The sequence below is a fragment of the Trichosurus vulpecula genome, chromosome 5 (assembly GCF_011100635.1).
Source record: "Trichosurus vulpecula isolate mTriVul1 chromosome 5, mTriVul1.pri, whole genome shotgun sequence".
Taxonomy (NCBI): Eukaryota; Metazoa; Chordata; class Mammalia; order Diprotodontia; family Phalangeridae; genus Trichosurus; species Trichosurus vulpecula.
The window spans coordinates 115,083,378-115,099,549 of record NC_050577.1 but is presented as its reverse complement, the minus strand read 5'-3'; the positions used below and the strand labels follow the sequence as shown (position 1 = coordinate 115,099,549).

At 35.8% G+C, this 16,172-nt stretch overlaps 1 protein-coding gene across 1 annotated transcript in view; it reads right to left on the bottom strand.

Moving 5' to 3' along the window:
- CHCHD3 (coiled-coil-helix-coiled-coil-helix domain containing 3) overlaps positions 1-16,172 on the bottom strand; it is a 343,660-nt gene that overhangs the window by 51,293 nt on the left and 276,195 nt on the right. Inside the window, exon 6 of the mRNA XM_036761494.1 lies at positions 14,264-14,334. Within this exon, the coding sequence (XP_036617389.1) occupies positions 14,264-14,334 (71 nt within the window). The remainder of the gene's footprint in view (positions 1-14,263; positions 14,335-16,172) is intronic.

Below are 16,172 nucleotides of genomic sequence, written 5' to 3'. Positions count from 1 at the left end.
TTCCTATATCTCCAAGTAAATGTCTGTATTAATAAATCCCAGATCTTAATATTTTGCCCCTAACTCTATCCTTAGTTTCTGACTCATTTTTATCTGCTGAGTGGACATAAACCACCTAAATATATTCCAGCTGCACCTTAAACTCAACATGTTCAAAATAAGTTTTATCTTTTCTACAAAACCAACTCCTCTGACTTCCCAGATTTATGCTAATAATAACACCATTCACTTAGTCACATATGTTTAAAACACCGATAGGACCCCTTTCCCATTTTCAAATACGAACTAAATCCTATGGTTCCAGGTAGAATCACAGAATGTTAGTGTCAGAAAAGACCTTAGAAATAATCTAGTCAAATTCCCTTATTTTTACGTGTGAAAACTGAAAATAGATCCTAAAAAATTGATTAAATGGCAAAGTCACGATTCAAACCCACATCTGATTTTGAGCCAATACTTAAAGTCTAAATTAGAAGCTTCTTTGTGGCATGAAAATGACCCAATGTTTTTGAAGACTGTGCCTTGAAGAAAGCAAGATTTGGCATTTCCTCAGAAAGTCTAATTTAAAGTTTGGTTTTTCTGTCAGACTACATGAAGTAGAATCATTGAACTGGATGAGCTAGATGGAACCTGAGAGGCCACTTAGTCCAACCACCTCATTTTAAAGATGAGGACACAGAGACCTAGGAAAGTGAAGTGACTTGTCCAAAGTCACACAGATGCTAAAAATCACAGGCCTGATTTGAACCCAGGTCCTCTAAATCCAGAGCCAGTGTTTTTTTCCACTGTACCATTTTGTCTTAAGGCTCATTATCAGATTGGCCACAGCAACCCAGAAAGACCATATACTAAGGTACATAGGAGTTTTGATCTGTATTGGGATGAAATTACAAATATTTGAAAAAATATATATACATACACCCACACATGCACACATACACACACCTTTGCACATCCATACACACGTGTATCCATAAAGTTACACACACATATATGTGCATAAGAAGCACTCTTTGGATAGGGAAAGATATAAAGACATGAAAGAAAAGGTGTCAATACTCAGAATGGTGAGATGGAAAAACTAACAGATGATCTGGCTCAAAATTCTATGATGGGGTAGCTGGTGGCATAGTGGATAGAATGCCTGGACTGAACTGAAGAACATCTGAGTTGAAATCCAACCTCAGATACTTACTAGTTGTGACCCCAGGCAAGTCAGTTAATCTCTATTTGCTTGAGTTTCCTCTTCTACGAAATGGGGATAATCACAGCATCTATCTCTCAGGGTTGTTGTAAGGATGAAATTAGGTAATAATTAAAAAGTGCTTAGCACAGTGCCTGACACATAGTAAGGGCTATAAGGGTTAGTTAGAGTTACTATGCCAATGCTGCCTACTATTATTACTACCACCGAATCTTTTTCTTGAGGTTATCTAGTTTCTTAAATCTCTTGCAATTCTAAATCCTACGAGCCTATGAACTAGATAAGCATTGAGAATCACTGGCATAAAGGGGAGGGCATGATATAATGAAAAGAGACCTAGATTTGGAGTCAGAGAACCTGGATTTTGATATGGGTTGATCCACTTATGATATGTGTAATCCTGAGAAAGTCACTTAATTTTTTTAGATCTTTGACATACAATTTACAGCATTAAATAAACATAATAACCTTGTATTTGACAAGTTAAAAACTTAAGATTTTAGGATAAGAATTTATTATATGGTAAAAACTGTTAGGAAAACTGGAAAGCAGTATGGCAGAAACTGGGCATGGACCAATATCTCATACCATTTACCAAGATAAAGTCAAAATGGATACATGAGTTAGATGTAAAGGGAGATTTTACAAGAAAAAATTCTAAGAATATGGAACATATTACTTATCAGACTTATGGATAGGGGAATAATTTATGAATAAACAAGAGATAGAGAGCAAAGTTAGGTATAAAATGGATAATTTCAATTACATTAAATTTAAAAGATATTGTACAAATAAAACAAATGTAGCCAAGTTCAGAAGGAAAGCAGAAAACTGGGGTGGGAGGGGGGGATTTACAGACAGTTTATCAGGTAAAGATCTCATATTTAAAACATATAAAGAACTTGGACAGATATATAAGGATACGAGTCATTACCCAACTGGTTAATGGTTAAAGGGTATGAACAGGAAGTTTTCCAACGAAGAAATCAAAACAATTTATAGTCATATGAAAAATGCTCAGAGAAATGCAGATTAAAACAACCCTGAGACATCATTTTACACCTACCAGATTGGCTAAAATTATAAAAGGAGAAAGTAACAAATGTTGGAGAGGACGTGGAAACACTGGGACACTAATTCACTGCTGGTGGAATTGTGAAATGATCCAACCATTTTGGAGAGTAACCCGGAATTATGCCCAAAGAGTTAATAAACTACCTATACCTTTTGACCCAGCAATAGAACTACTTGGTCTATTTCCAAAGGTGATTAAAGAAAAAAGAAAAGAACCTAGAGGTTCTAAAATGTTTATCACAGCTCTCTTTGTGGTGGCAAAGAACTGGAAATTGCAAGGATGCTCATCAATTGGGTGATGGCTGAACAAGTTGTTTGGTATATGATTGTGATGGAATGCTAGTGTGCTATAAGAAATGATGAGCTCAATGATCTTAGAAAACATGGACAGACTTGCATGAAATAATGAAGAGTGAAATGAGCAGAACCAAGAGAACAAATGTACACAGAAACAGCAATATTGCTTAAATAGCAATATTGCTTTAAGAACAACTTTGAGGAAATAAGTTATTCTGTTTATTACAAATATCCAAATTAGCTACCAAGGACATAATGAAGAAAGACGCTATCTGCATCCAGAGAAACAATCGATAAATAGAAGTATGTATAAAAAAATTTAAGAGAGAGAGAGAGAGAGAGAGAGAGAGAGAGAGAGAGAGAGTGTACCTACTTGTGTCTAAGAGTAGCCCTCTCTAAGGAGGTGGGAGGGGGGGAAGAAATTTACATAACAATTTTGTTGTATATTTAAAGGAATAGTAAGTTGTGTACAGTAGATTTGCAGTTTCATGTGCAATCATCTTCTTTATTGTATTTTTCTTATGGAAATGCTTATTTTATTCCATAAACTAAAAATAAAATAAATTTTAAAAAATTTCTTTAGCTCTAATTTCCTCATCTATAAAATGAAGGGCAGGGACATGTCTAAGGTCCTTTCGACCTTGAATTCTCTGATCCTATGACTTAGTCTAACTTAGGTTATCTAAAAAAGGAAGTGTATACTGAACTAGGATTTAAAAGATTTCCACCCCCACCTCCCCAAAACTCTGATCCAGAAATGATCTAAACTACAGCAAAACATTCTACATATACTTCTATTCACCTAACCTGAGTTCTGATGATTCACACAACTATACTATTTTCTTCTCTGCTATGGTATCCCTTGCATTAGAACAACGCTATTATGAGAAGAAAAGAACTGGTTAATTATGAGTTGTACCAAATGAGTTCTAATGGAGGTGTTATGAATGTAAATCAGTGAAGCCTGATGCAGAAAACAGCAGCATCTGTGCATGCAGCTTGCAAAGTAATGAGATTGTGATGATGTACTGGCATCCTGCTTTGATCACTTCATCTTGTTCAAGAGCTCTGCCGGGAAAACAAAGGTTAGAGGGACTGACCTCCCTTCCTGCAGCTTGCACACGCACAAATAATAGCAACTGATCAAGGACTGATCCCCTTTCTATCCCTTTCCCTCCTCACAACATATCTCCTTTTGGAGGACTGATGGTTTCATAGTCGGGGGCCTAGGAAAAAGCAGACTACACAAGCCTGTGCAGTATGAAGTGTCATGTTTGAACATGTCTATAGTAATTGGCAATTCATTCTTCATTCTGTAAGCAGAAACAGGTGTATGCTACTTAAAAAACCCATATCATAAACTGGGCAGAACAGATCTTTCACATAAGTGGCTTTGTTGGGACTTATGCCAACAATGCTCTGGAAGACTTGTAGACTTTGACTCCAGAGATAATACTGTCTCAAAAATAAATGGGTATTTGTGTAATCTCAGAAGCATTGAGAACAAAATGCAAAGCAAATGCCAGTGGTACTAAAAAAAAAAAGAGCCTTCAGCCTTTATTTGTTAATACAGTAATTGGGAAATGGCCGACTTCTTTGTGCTTGTAAAATCCCCACTAAGCATGTTTAACATATTAAAACAAGAGGTTTTAGTCCTTGAAAAGGGAATGTGAAACCAGATGTATTGTTGTAGCGTATTATGTGCCAGCTTCATCAAGAAACAGTAGTTCCCGTTGGTTGAGGTGACTCCTGAAATTGCAGCCAAACTGCAGGGACAGCCCTTAATGACTGCCTGTATCAATTTCCAAGGGACTTAGCTGATTACCAGTACACACAGAAAAAAGAAACATGCCAGTTTCATTGATGGCCACTGAATGAATCACCCATCTCATTTCACAAGTAAAGTAGGGCAGCAATGTGAGCAAGTGTGGGATGCTATCGACATTTTAACATATGAGCATGTGTGCTTTCATTTCAACATGCAGGGAAGGGCCAAGATGCAAACTTTACACATGTTCAAGCACACTGCCAAGAACTCAATAAGTACTAAGTATGAAGAGCTCACTGTAAAAGGTCTATTTCATTAAAAAGAACTACTACTCCTTCCTTAAATTCCATACTTACAAATATCTTACATAAATCCTAGAAAACAATCATTTTCAAAGCTATCAGCACTCTGTCAAAAGCTCTCAAATAATCAATGTGGCAATATACAACATGCAAATATGCCGCTGACTCCCAAACACTGGGAGTGAGAATGCACCATCAACACTGGCTTGAGTAAACCGATGCCACCAGTACCACCTAAAGTGCTTGATGACAAACTTATACACACGTATTGTGATAGTATCATTTAATAAATTTAAGATGAACTGAAAAAGGAATTTTGTCACATGGGATTATAACATTTAGAACTGGAATGAATTGTAGAGAGATCCCAATTACCTTATTTTTATAGATGAAGAAAGTGAGATCCAGAGAGACCAAATAAGTTACCAAAGAAGATACAGAGATTCTCGTATTCTTTCCATTAAACAGCATTTTCAATAACTCCAGAAATATTCTGAAAAGCCTGAAATAAGAATTTTGTAACTAAAGATACAAAATTGAGGAGCAATATGATTAAGTGACTGACTTGTTCTTTCATTTGACAAATGTATATTAGAAACTGTTGTATTTTGCATAATGATATTGGTCAGTTAGAAAAAGCCCCTTTTGTCCAAGAGAGGGAAGACAGGCAATTACAGATAATCAGAGAGTGAGGAATATCCTTGAGTGTTAATAAAGAAACATATCAATCCCTAGGTTTAATCTAATCTGAGCTGCTAATGATTTGAGTATTCAAAGTTGGCTAGGGTTTGCATACCCTGGTGATCCCACCATCCAATAGAACTGTAAGTAGGAATTTTGGTGCCTAGGAAAAATTAAGTTTCTTTTCTTTTCTTATTGTCTTTCCTATTTGGGTAGGGAAGGGAGTAGATTGTTCAGGGAATGGGCACTCTTGTTTGAGACTGAGGCAGAATGGAGACAAATGTTGTGAGAGTTGAGAAGGATGCTGAGGAAATGAGAAGCCAGGAAGTTCAAATAGGGTATGAGGTTAGAGGGGAGAATTCAGAGATGAGAGTGAACTTGGCAAGGGAGCAAGAAAATCAGGCTGTCAATGTGTCCCGGGCCAGAGAAAGTGGTAGAAAAAGAGAAGCATATCCCCCCACTGCTCTCCTCATGTTAGTACCTGACTGATGTTAGTTCTGCCTCTGTTAGTCATCTCTGTTTGTGGCTGTTGTTCAGTCATGGCTGACTCTTTGTGACCCTGTATGGGTTTTTCTCGGCAAAGACACTGTGGAATGCTTTGCTGTTTCCTCTCCAGTGGATTAGGCAAACAGATGTTAAGTGACTTGCCCAGGGTCACACAGCTAGTCAGTGTCTGTGGCCAGATTTGAACTCAGGTCTTCCTGACTCAAGGCCCAGGGCTCTAACCAATTAGCCACTTTAGCTGCCTCCTCTTTGTTTACCTCAGTATAAAATTCCACAGTAAACTCCATTTTCAAACATCCAGAATCAGTCAGTGGTCTAAATGGGGCAGTTGCCAGGGATCTAGATAAATACATGTGCAACTTTATCTTTCCAAATCAGGCCAAAGGAGAAACCAGGATGGCAATGAAATGGAAGTTCATGTATTTTGTATACTTTTTCTTTAAAGTATGTCATTTGTATATTATTTGATAAACTTTGTAGGTAGTTTAATGTGATGAGGTTTTGCTCCTTGAAATCTACCAACCTAACATGTATGGCAAACATAAAAAAAGATGTCTCTGTCACTCATGAAATGTACACTTTAATAGGAAAAATAAGACAAGCTCACAGATAACTGTAATAGAAGATAGATTATAAAAGTGTAGTAAAGTGTAATGAGGGACAAAGTACTCTGATAATTGAGTAGAGCTAGATTACTTATGGCTGAGATAATATAATTTCTAGGATCCTTCCTGAAGTTCTAGTTTCCCCATGGTTCCTGTGCTCATTTACAAACCTATCTGCAATCACATCGTCTAGGTCCAATTAAGGCAACATAGACAGTTTATACTGAGTTTAGAAATAGCAAGCACATCTTTGAGATGCTTTTAAAAATGAATGGAATATAGCTTTAAATATGCAAAGACAGGGACCATTACTAAAAGGGTAAATGATGAATTTTTAGGAGAAAAATAAGTAAGCATACTTCCTCAATTTTATTGGCATTTCCTCTATTACCTTAAACATGGAAGAATACATAGGTTTTTGGGGAAATCATGTTGAGTATTATCATTCTTATGTGGAATAACTCCTCTAATATGATTTCTAAGATTATGGAAGTCTTTAAAATGGTTAGTTTTCCAAACATGATATGAAAAGGGAAATAAAAAGCTACATCATAGAAGTCCTCCTGGACATTTCAGCGATGTGACAGGTCACTCTGACAAAAATTAACTCTAATTAGCCCTCCTACCAGCTTCAATTGTGTCTACCTGTAAATGAGTGGCATCCAGAAAGGTAAATAATCTTTCCTACCTTTGAAAAGATCAAAGAAAAATCAAAGAAATTTTTTTCTGGCTGGATCTTAAAGTGAATGTCCTAATGGTCAGAACAAGTAAGAGAAAAACTCATCAGTTCCAGTGAGAAATGTGTGGAAATCTTGAGTAAAAACAAAAGCAGGTTTCAGTAAAAACAAATTCTACTATGTTAGCCAAATTTCAGCTTTATGAGATAATACACAAACTAAAGATTTGTAGCCATTTAAAAGAGGTCTCATGCCCAGTCTGTCCCAGAATAAATGTAGGACAGCAGGACAATGGAAAGACCTGCAATCACTCAGCGCTCCCTTTTCCTATTCCTCCCTCCTCAACCCGTTCTCTAGACCCAGGGCTCTTCTGGGCTGAGGAATGAGCAGTTTGTCCTTCTGATGAGATGAAGGAGCATGAGGTCCTGTTGGCTTTATCACTGACTCCTAGGGTTCTCTAGGCCTTACCATCTACCATCCTGATGATCCATTATGATGTCACATGAACTACCACTATCACCACCACTAACGATCACTAGCATATGATCATATAGCTCTTTAAAGTTTACAAAATGCTTCACAAATATAATCTCACTTAATACTCACAACAAACCTGGGAGGTAAATGTTATTATCACCCCCAATTTACATGTGAGGAGACCGAGGCAGACAGTGGTTCAGTGACAGTCACACAGTTACTAAGTGTCTAAGGCAGAATCTGCTCCCAGGCCTTCCACACTCCAGGTACAGTGCTCCAGCTGCTGGCTTCCCATCTACCCTTCTTCAGGACCCTCTGCATTTCTGGCTCTTCCATAAGCCTTGCGCTGAACTTTCTTTTATGTGTTGTTTCCCTCAGTAGTACAGGTGCCTTCTTCTTTTTTCTATTTGTAATCCTAGTGCTTACAAATAGTTAGGTGCTACACCAATGTTTTTTCTTTCATTAATTCACTCAAAATCACTATTAGTCTAACTAAGCTATGTAATTAATATTTCATATAACAGTATGAGCTATACTCTATTCTTAATGGATCATATTGATCAAAAGGAAAAAGTTCAATGCTTATGTTCCTGTAGGAAAAAGCAGAATGATACAGTTTTCTCACATGAAGTAAATCATGATTTTGTGAGCACACACAAACTCCTACATAAATATTAATTCTGATTTTTATAACAGAAATATTGGGTATGTGATAGGTAGATAATGTTCACAAAGAAACACATGTGAACAACTTCCTCATCATTCATATGTAAAGAATTGTGGCTATCTCAATAAAAAAAACAAAACAAAACAAAACAAAACCCAACTAATTTTTTAGCCTGGACCTTTTAAGTCATTGACCAGTTCCTTATCTTGCGCCCCCTCCCCATTTATTTTTTGCCTTTACCTAGTAAACTTAGTCATCTTTTAAAAATAATAGCTGACATTTATATGGCACACTAACATCTGTAAGGTAAATCACTTTTTACACATTTTATTTGAGCCACATAATAACCCTATAAGTAGGTAGCACAGATATTGCTTTTAGACTCAGAGAAGTTAAATTACAAAGCTATTAAGTGTCAGAGGTGAAATCTGATTCCATACATGATTCACTCCAGCACCCTAACCAATAATCTTACTACCTCTTTCTGTTTTGGAAAGAAATGTTAATGATCCAATTCAAGTTATTTTTCTAAGACTGGTGATTGTTTTGAAATGCAATCACATTTTTGCTTTTGTGACCAACAGTAAATATTTGTGAGGCGGCTTTCTTGGATTTGGTGTACTTTGTAAGCATCATATTCCATAAGACAAAATAATCTATTCAGGGATCAAACCTTTACTACTGTCCTCCTTAGCACCACATTTTAATTGAAAACTAGTCCACACTACCTCTTAAAAGACTTTCCTGGTAAAGTAGTATGTAACAGAGACCATTACTAAAAGGGTAAATGACGAATTTTTAGGAGAAAAATAAGTAAGCATGCTTCCCCAATTTTATTGGCATTTCCTCTATTACCGCAAAAAAAGGCTGTTGTCTGAATGTGAAAAGATCCAAAGAATGAAAAAGACTGAATAATACATTAGATGATGTTGATGAAATAATTCTAATCCTTAGGTAAATACCAGGTTTCTTTCTGGACTCAGTTGTTTCTGATGAGATTTTCCACCAGCATCTATTGTCAACAGAGTATAGCAAAGCAACCAGAATCTTCTTGAAATAAATTTGTTCATTTGTAAAAAGTGGAAGAATTGTCATTCCAGAGCCTAGGGCATACACCTAGCCCATGATATAGAAACAAATAATACTGGCGATGTTTCAACTCCTATAGTTAATCATTTATTGTTGGTACTCTCTCTTCCACTTTGTGTTCTAACGTGTGCTTCAGTGAGTATAGGTTGTTCCAGGACATGGTGATCCTGTCCTACCAGTTTCTATAATATTTGCAATTTAAAAGTACTACACCTGAAATGGTAACCATTACAGAAGAAAGGTCTCTTGCTAGAGATGATCTGCTCTAGAGAATAACTGAAAGAATATTTTACACTTTTCCTTCTTCAAAGAATGAATCTTAGGGAGGAAGCAGACACAATTTGCATTTTACCAACGAAATAAGCAAGTCAAAGATGTTTTAAATTACCTGCTGTAGAAAGGGGGTTTTCAAATGTAATCAGTCTTGTTTCAACCACATCAACTACTGAGTACGAATTTATAAAGTACCTACTATGTGTCAGATATTTGTGCACTTGTTTTACTTACACACACACACTCCATGCCTATAAAAACCCTTCTCTGATTTCAGGTTGGAATTTTGCAGAAACACTCCCTTGTTCCCCCATGCTAAGAAACAGATAAAGCATGACAGTGACTGAAGCAGAGGGCTAAAGTCAGGAGAATTCTGAGAGAGCCAAACCGCTGACAAACAAGAAACTTAAGCACAAAAGGTAGAGGTTAAAATACTTACTATAACTAAGATTTTGCCTCTGCAATTATTGTGTCCTTATATGAACAATCAAGATATTAGCTGGCTCCAGTGACCAGAGGGAATAAAATGTCACCATTGCAGCTGCTGTATTTCCTGCTCCCATCCCTCCAAATTAATAAAAAAAAAAAAAAAAAAAAGGGTGGGGCTGAGGAAAGGCCCAATACAAATGCAGAAGTTAATTACTTAGTGAAAGCCCAAATCCATGCCTGAAGCTCTGTTCTTCCAGTAATATCACATTCTTTTCTTCTTGTGTAAACTTTTCATTATAAAGGAGACATCTTTATAATACAATAATTCTGGTCATAATGTAACTGCTGGTAACATAACTCCTGCATTAGAAAAGGCAGCATGTTCAAGTAATGTTGTTTTAATACAATTTATGTACAGCAGAAACCCACCCAACTTGATCATTTAGAACAGATCAATGTGAATTAGTGTCTCACTGAGATAAATCATTTGATCTTTAGAATTTGATCAATGAGAATCAGAGATAAAGCATTTATCATGCACATTTGGTATATCAGATTCATTCACACAGTACTAAAGCAGCTTAGAAGCAGGCATCAATAAGTGTTACAATGTACAGAGGACCTGTCAGCTTGCAGATACAAATACGTGTACAGCAGCGTATAATTTTAATCTTAGTGATAAGAACAGTCATTTAATAAAGCAGCTGAAACCACTGAAAAACTGCAAAAGCTGAACTTTCAAGAGATGGAAGAAAAAAATTTAAATTAGAAGTTTAAGTAGAAATGTTAAGTAATAGGAATCAATTGACTCAAATTCAAGAGGAGTTTTGGGCCTATTTAACAGAGCAACTTTGGAAGCACAGAACCATAAGTTCTAGTAATCTAATATTCCAAATTGAAGTCACATTGACATTCAGGCACAGTGGCTTTTCCAACTAACAGAATTATAAATCTAGCAGTCAAAACCTTATTTAATTCTTTTACAGCCAATTAAGCAGGATCTTTAAACACTGTTGCTTAAAACTGTCCACAATCCACGTGTGTAATTACAGGGAACATGAGAAACACCTGCTGATACCACTGGAGCATCATCTTTAGGCTTCACTAATTCATTTGTGATACAGCTATTAAAGCACCAAGAGGAGACCTAAATAATATGTCACAGTGAGGCCCCTCATGACCAAGGGCATTTTAAAATGAAAGAATTTTGTATAGAAAACCTTAAAATATACAGTAATATATGCAAAATCCATTTTATCTTTCAAGTGTTTTGCAGAAAGCCCCTATTATTTGAAAATCACCTTGACTTTTACAAGGTAACTAATCTATTAGTACCTTCACAGGGATAACCCAGACTTCTTTCAGAAAACCAAATTTGTAAGCTAGATTTCAGCAACTTTATTCAAGGATAAAATCCTAAAATCCTTATTATTAAGATCCAGTGCACCTTCATACAACTTTTGTTCATATACAATTTCCACGCTGCATAGAATTGTAAGGTATCTTAAAGATCATCTAGGCCAACCCTTCATGCTATTAATCAGGAAACTGAAGCAGAGAAAAGAAAACCGACTTTACTAGCATTACAGTCATGTACTCCAGTAGTTCTTCGTCCCCCCAATATTTATAAAATACCTGCACGAATAGAATCACTCTCTTAAAACTTCATCAAGTGTATAGGACATGTGTGAGTTATAGATTAAAATTTATTTCTGTACATATTTTGATGACAATTCTAGATGTGGCTTGTAAACAGAATCCCACAGAGAAAGAGATCTAATTTTGATCCTAGGCAAGCAGTTGCCAATAAAGGACGTAGATATAACAATTCACCTTTCAAACATAATGTTTTAGGCTTTGTTTTGAATAATTATGACAAAATGCTTCATTAAAAAAAATGATTTCTTGGCCACAAGTTAAAAAGTTCTTTAAAAAAAGAAAAACCTCTTTCATCCAATCTGAAGCCTCAGTTCTCACAGAATTCCTTTGACATACTATCAAAGTGTACGTGGCTTTATTACAACTGTGCAACACTACTAGTCTAATATCCATGGGCACTTCCATCTTCTGCTGCATGTTTTATTCCTCGTTCTACGTTTTAGTGAACTAACTATAGACACCTGGAGGGCTGAGATTTGAGTTAATATGTAAGAATTCTCAGAATAATATCTACTAGCCATTATGGTGGGATGTCGACAGAACTGGTGTTTAGTCACTTACAGCCTAAAAAAACTTCACTTGCATTCCAACTGTTACGAAGAAAATTCATCTCTTTTTATATAATGCTGAAATGGCACTTTTGGAAGCTTTCCATCTCTATCAAGACCCTAACAAAATTCCTTCAGATAAAGGCCACCAATCATAGCCCTAGAGCTAAAAAGAACCTCAGAGGCCACCTAATGCAATCTCTCATTTTATAATCAAGGAAACTAAAGCCTGAGGAGAAAAAATGATTTGTTCAAGGTCATAAAGGTAGGTCAAGTCAGAATTTGAACCCAAGTGCTCTGACTTTAGATCCAGTTTTCTATCCACAGTAATATGCTACATCCAAAAGACTAGATGAAATGCTTTTCAAAGTCATTTAGAGCTGCTGCTATCAGGGAATGCTGAACCAGAATTCAACAGAATCAAAGATCTTCACAGTGCCTGGCACTTAGTAGGCATTTAATGAATATCTGAGTGGTGAAAGGAACTAAAACAAGCAATATTAGATTGGTCGTGAAGTAAGGAATGAAAAACAAAAGAGTACAAAAGGGAAAGAAAGTATTAACAGCTATAACACCAACACTTAGCACAGTGCCTGGCACAAAGTAGGTGTTTAATAAATCCTTATCGACTGAAGGACTATCATATTAAAATGTGATTCTCTTTGGGATGGATGGCCTATGTGTCAGCAATCAGAAGGGGTGAGGCACAGACAGCAATAATTTTCCAATCAACAAGCACTGGTTTTATCAGCCACCGTGGAGTCAATATGCTACAATTCACTAGCCCTCTCCCCATGCCCACATTAATTTTTAACAACCCCTCCCCATCCCAGGACACTTTCTCTTATGTCTTATTTCCTTTTACAAAAAGTACACCGGCTTGGCTCCTAGTTGTTATCCACCCACTGTTGGCCTACCTGCATCTCTGGCAACTTTTTTTTTTTAATTAATAGTAACACCTTCATAGCTATACAGTCCATATACACTGACATTTTCAAAATAGCTATTATGTTCCTTTATATTAAAATAAAACACAAGTTGCCCTCCTCCCTCTAAAATATGTTTATATTTTAAGGCAGATAATTCTTTCCCACTATCATCTCTCCCATAAAAATATATATCAAAACCCTGGGGGAGTGAGGCTTGGGTTTTTTATGTTTTTTTCTTAATTCCTAATATCTGGAGAGAACTTTTTAAAAAAAAGAACACCAAAACATTATTACACTATACAAACTACACATTATGTGAAAATAATGATTTCACCTTAAGATTTAATTATTTTATCAAGCACATGTAAACAGATGCACAAAGGAAAAGGTCAGAGTCAAATGTAATCTTTCAGCTAAGTATGTCACAATACCATTTTTTTGTTAACCTTTTCCCTCTTATAGGGGTTACACAATAGGACTATTTATATACTTATAGAAATTATGAATGATGTCTTCTTGCTTAATGTGAGCTCTGGCAGAAGAGAGCAAAAGTCCAAGGTTATGGGTCAGAGCCACTTTGGTTCATCAATTACAGAATATTCATTTAAGCATCCTAAGGATTAATAAAGTTAGCAATTGAAAATTACCTTTATAACCAAGGGCAAAGTTAAGTCACTGATTTAAATCTTTCTAAAGTACATGTGAAGGGATGAAAATGACCTAAATGTGAAGAGGACTGACAACCAAATTTGGACCAGACTCACATTTTAATATAGAAAAATGAAAAATTTCTCTGCTCTCAACCTGCCTAACATAATAATCCAAATAAAACTTTTATTACCATTGTTTTCAATTTCCCTGTAGCTCACAAAATAAATTATGCTGGGCTGACAACAAGCATTCCATCAAATGCCTTCGGTTTAACTCCAGGAGTAGCAGATAAAACACTTCCTATCCCTAGCTTCCTTCCTAGCATTCCTAAGTGCTATAGCATCAAATAACTTTCCTACTTTTGAAAAGGAATAGAATTATAATTATATTCTTTAAAAAGTGTAAATAATTATAATAATAAAAACTTACTTGAACTTAGACTCTACTTCCTCAGCAGCCCTCTGGTATTGTTCAGTGGTAACTTTGTAAAACTCCGCACTCTACAAAGAAAACATCAATAGTCACATCTCTACTATATAAAAGCACTGAATAACAGAAAGGTTTTTCTTCATAACAGAAGGCCTTGATGTATGTATTATATATGTACGTACGCACACACGCACACACACACACGCACCCCATATACCCATTTAAATGACATAAATTTTTTTTTAAGTTATGGTTTTGGATTTAAATCACAGTTTTAACCATTCATTATTAAAACTGATATACCACTTATAAGTGAAGGTTAAACTCTTGTAAATGTATCACCCTTAGGCTTATTTAGAAAATCTCTTCCTTTTTTGAGACCCAGAAATGAGGGCTTTCTAAGATCGAAGGTTCAAATTTATCTGAAATACTCAACTTTTTCAGTTAATTCATTAGTGTATATTAAACTAGATGTAGACTGATCATGGTTTCTGTAGGTAATATGTAGATTTGGTTTTCACGTGCACCAGAGACCTTGATAAAACAGAGATTACAATATTATAACAGAACCAACGAGCAACTTTCAACAGACTTGAAAATCAAACTAAAGTGGGTCAATACGTAACTAAGCTTCACATTTCATAAGAATGTCTTTCCACCATTCCTAGGATAACTTGTTAGCAATCCTATATGTTTAAATAGAGCTTAAAATTTCAAGCTTCCCTTTTATTTTTTATTTATTTTTTTCAATTAGCCAGCATTTTTGCCTCTCTCCCACATTAACCCTTTCCCCTTGTAACAAATAAACAGTCAAAACAGATCTTCACATTGGCAACATTCACAAGTGCATGTCTCATTTTGTATGTCAGTCACGAAGTAGACCAGACAACATTGTTCATTGGTTTTCTGGAATTACGGGTGATCAATGCTTAGGTCTTTCAGAAATGTTTATATTTGCAATTGATACTGTATAAATTGTTCTTAGTCTGCTCACTTCAGTCTGCATCAGTTCACAGGAGTATTCCCAAGTTTTTCTAAAATGGTCTTTTTCTACTTCTTACAGTATAATAGTATGCATTACATTCAAATACCATAATTTGTTCTGCCATTCACCAATTGATGGACACCTCTTAGTTTCCAGTTCTTTGACACTACAAAAGGAGTTGCTATAAATATTTTTGCATATATAGGACCTTTTCATCTTTCTTTGATCAGTTTGGGGTATGGGCCTAGTAATGTTGAAAGCCTCTCTTTTCCTGAAGTACAGAAATAAGAACAGGAAAACTTAGGCTAAGAACCAGCCCTACCACAGAGCTATGACATTAATGATGAGTAGAATTCTCTTCTACTTTTAAGAGCTTAGGAAACATGCTGAAAATTATACAACTATACAAAACAAAAGGATGTGATTAGATCAAAGAAGTCTACTGTCCACCCACATCCCTCACCCAGACCTAATTATTTATTGGTATAGTAATAGAGGTTTCCCATGCATGACTTGAGGTAGTTTATTTTTTAATAAATCATTGTTGGTCAGTAAGAAAATGAAAATGAAATCCTCTTCACATCAACGACCCTTTTGCGTTTAGCAATCTCGGTTGTCCAATGACAGTCACATCCAGGTTTCTTGGCTGTAGATAAAATCAATAGCTATGTGATTAGACAGCAGACTGAGTATGGTTGGAGACATGGACAGGTCACCATTTCAGATGATGAATGGTTCTCTATCAAACTCTAGTCCCCTATGACACTAACGTTTACTATAATCTTATTTGGGCTACGATTTATCTTTCTTGCACCTGATCAATAAAGATGAACAGAACAGTTGTTAGGATCGATTGTAATTTTTTATCATTTTCAAGCATGAAGGTACATTTGTGACACAAAGACAATATTTAAAGTATACTAC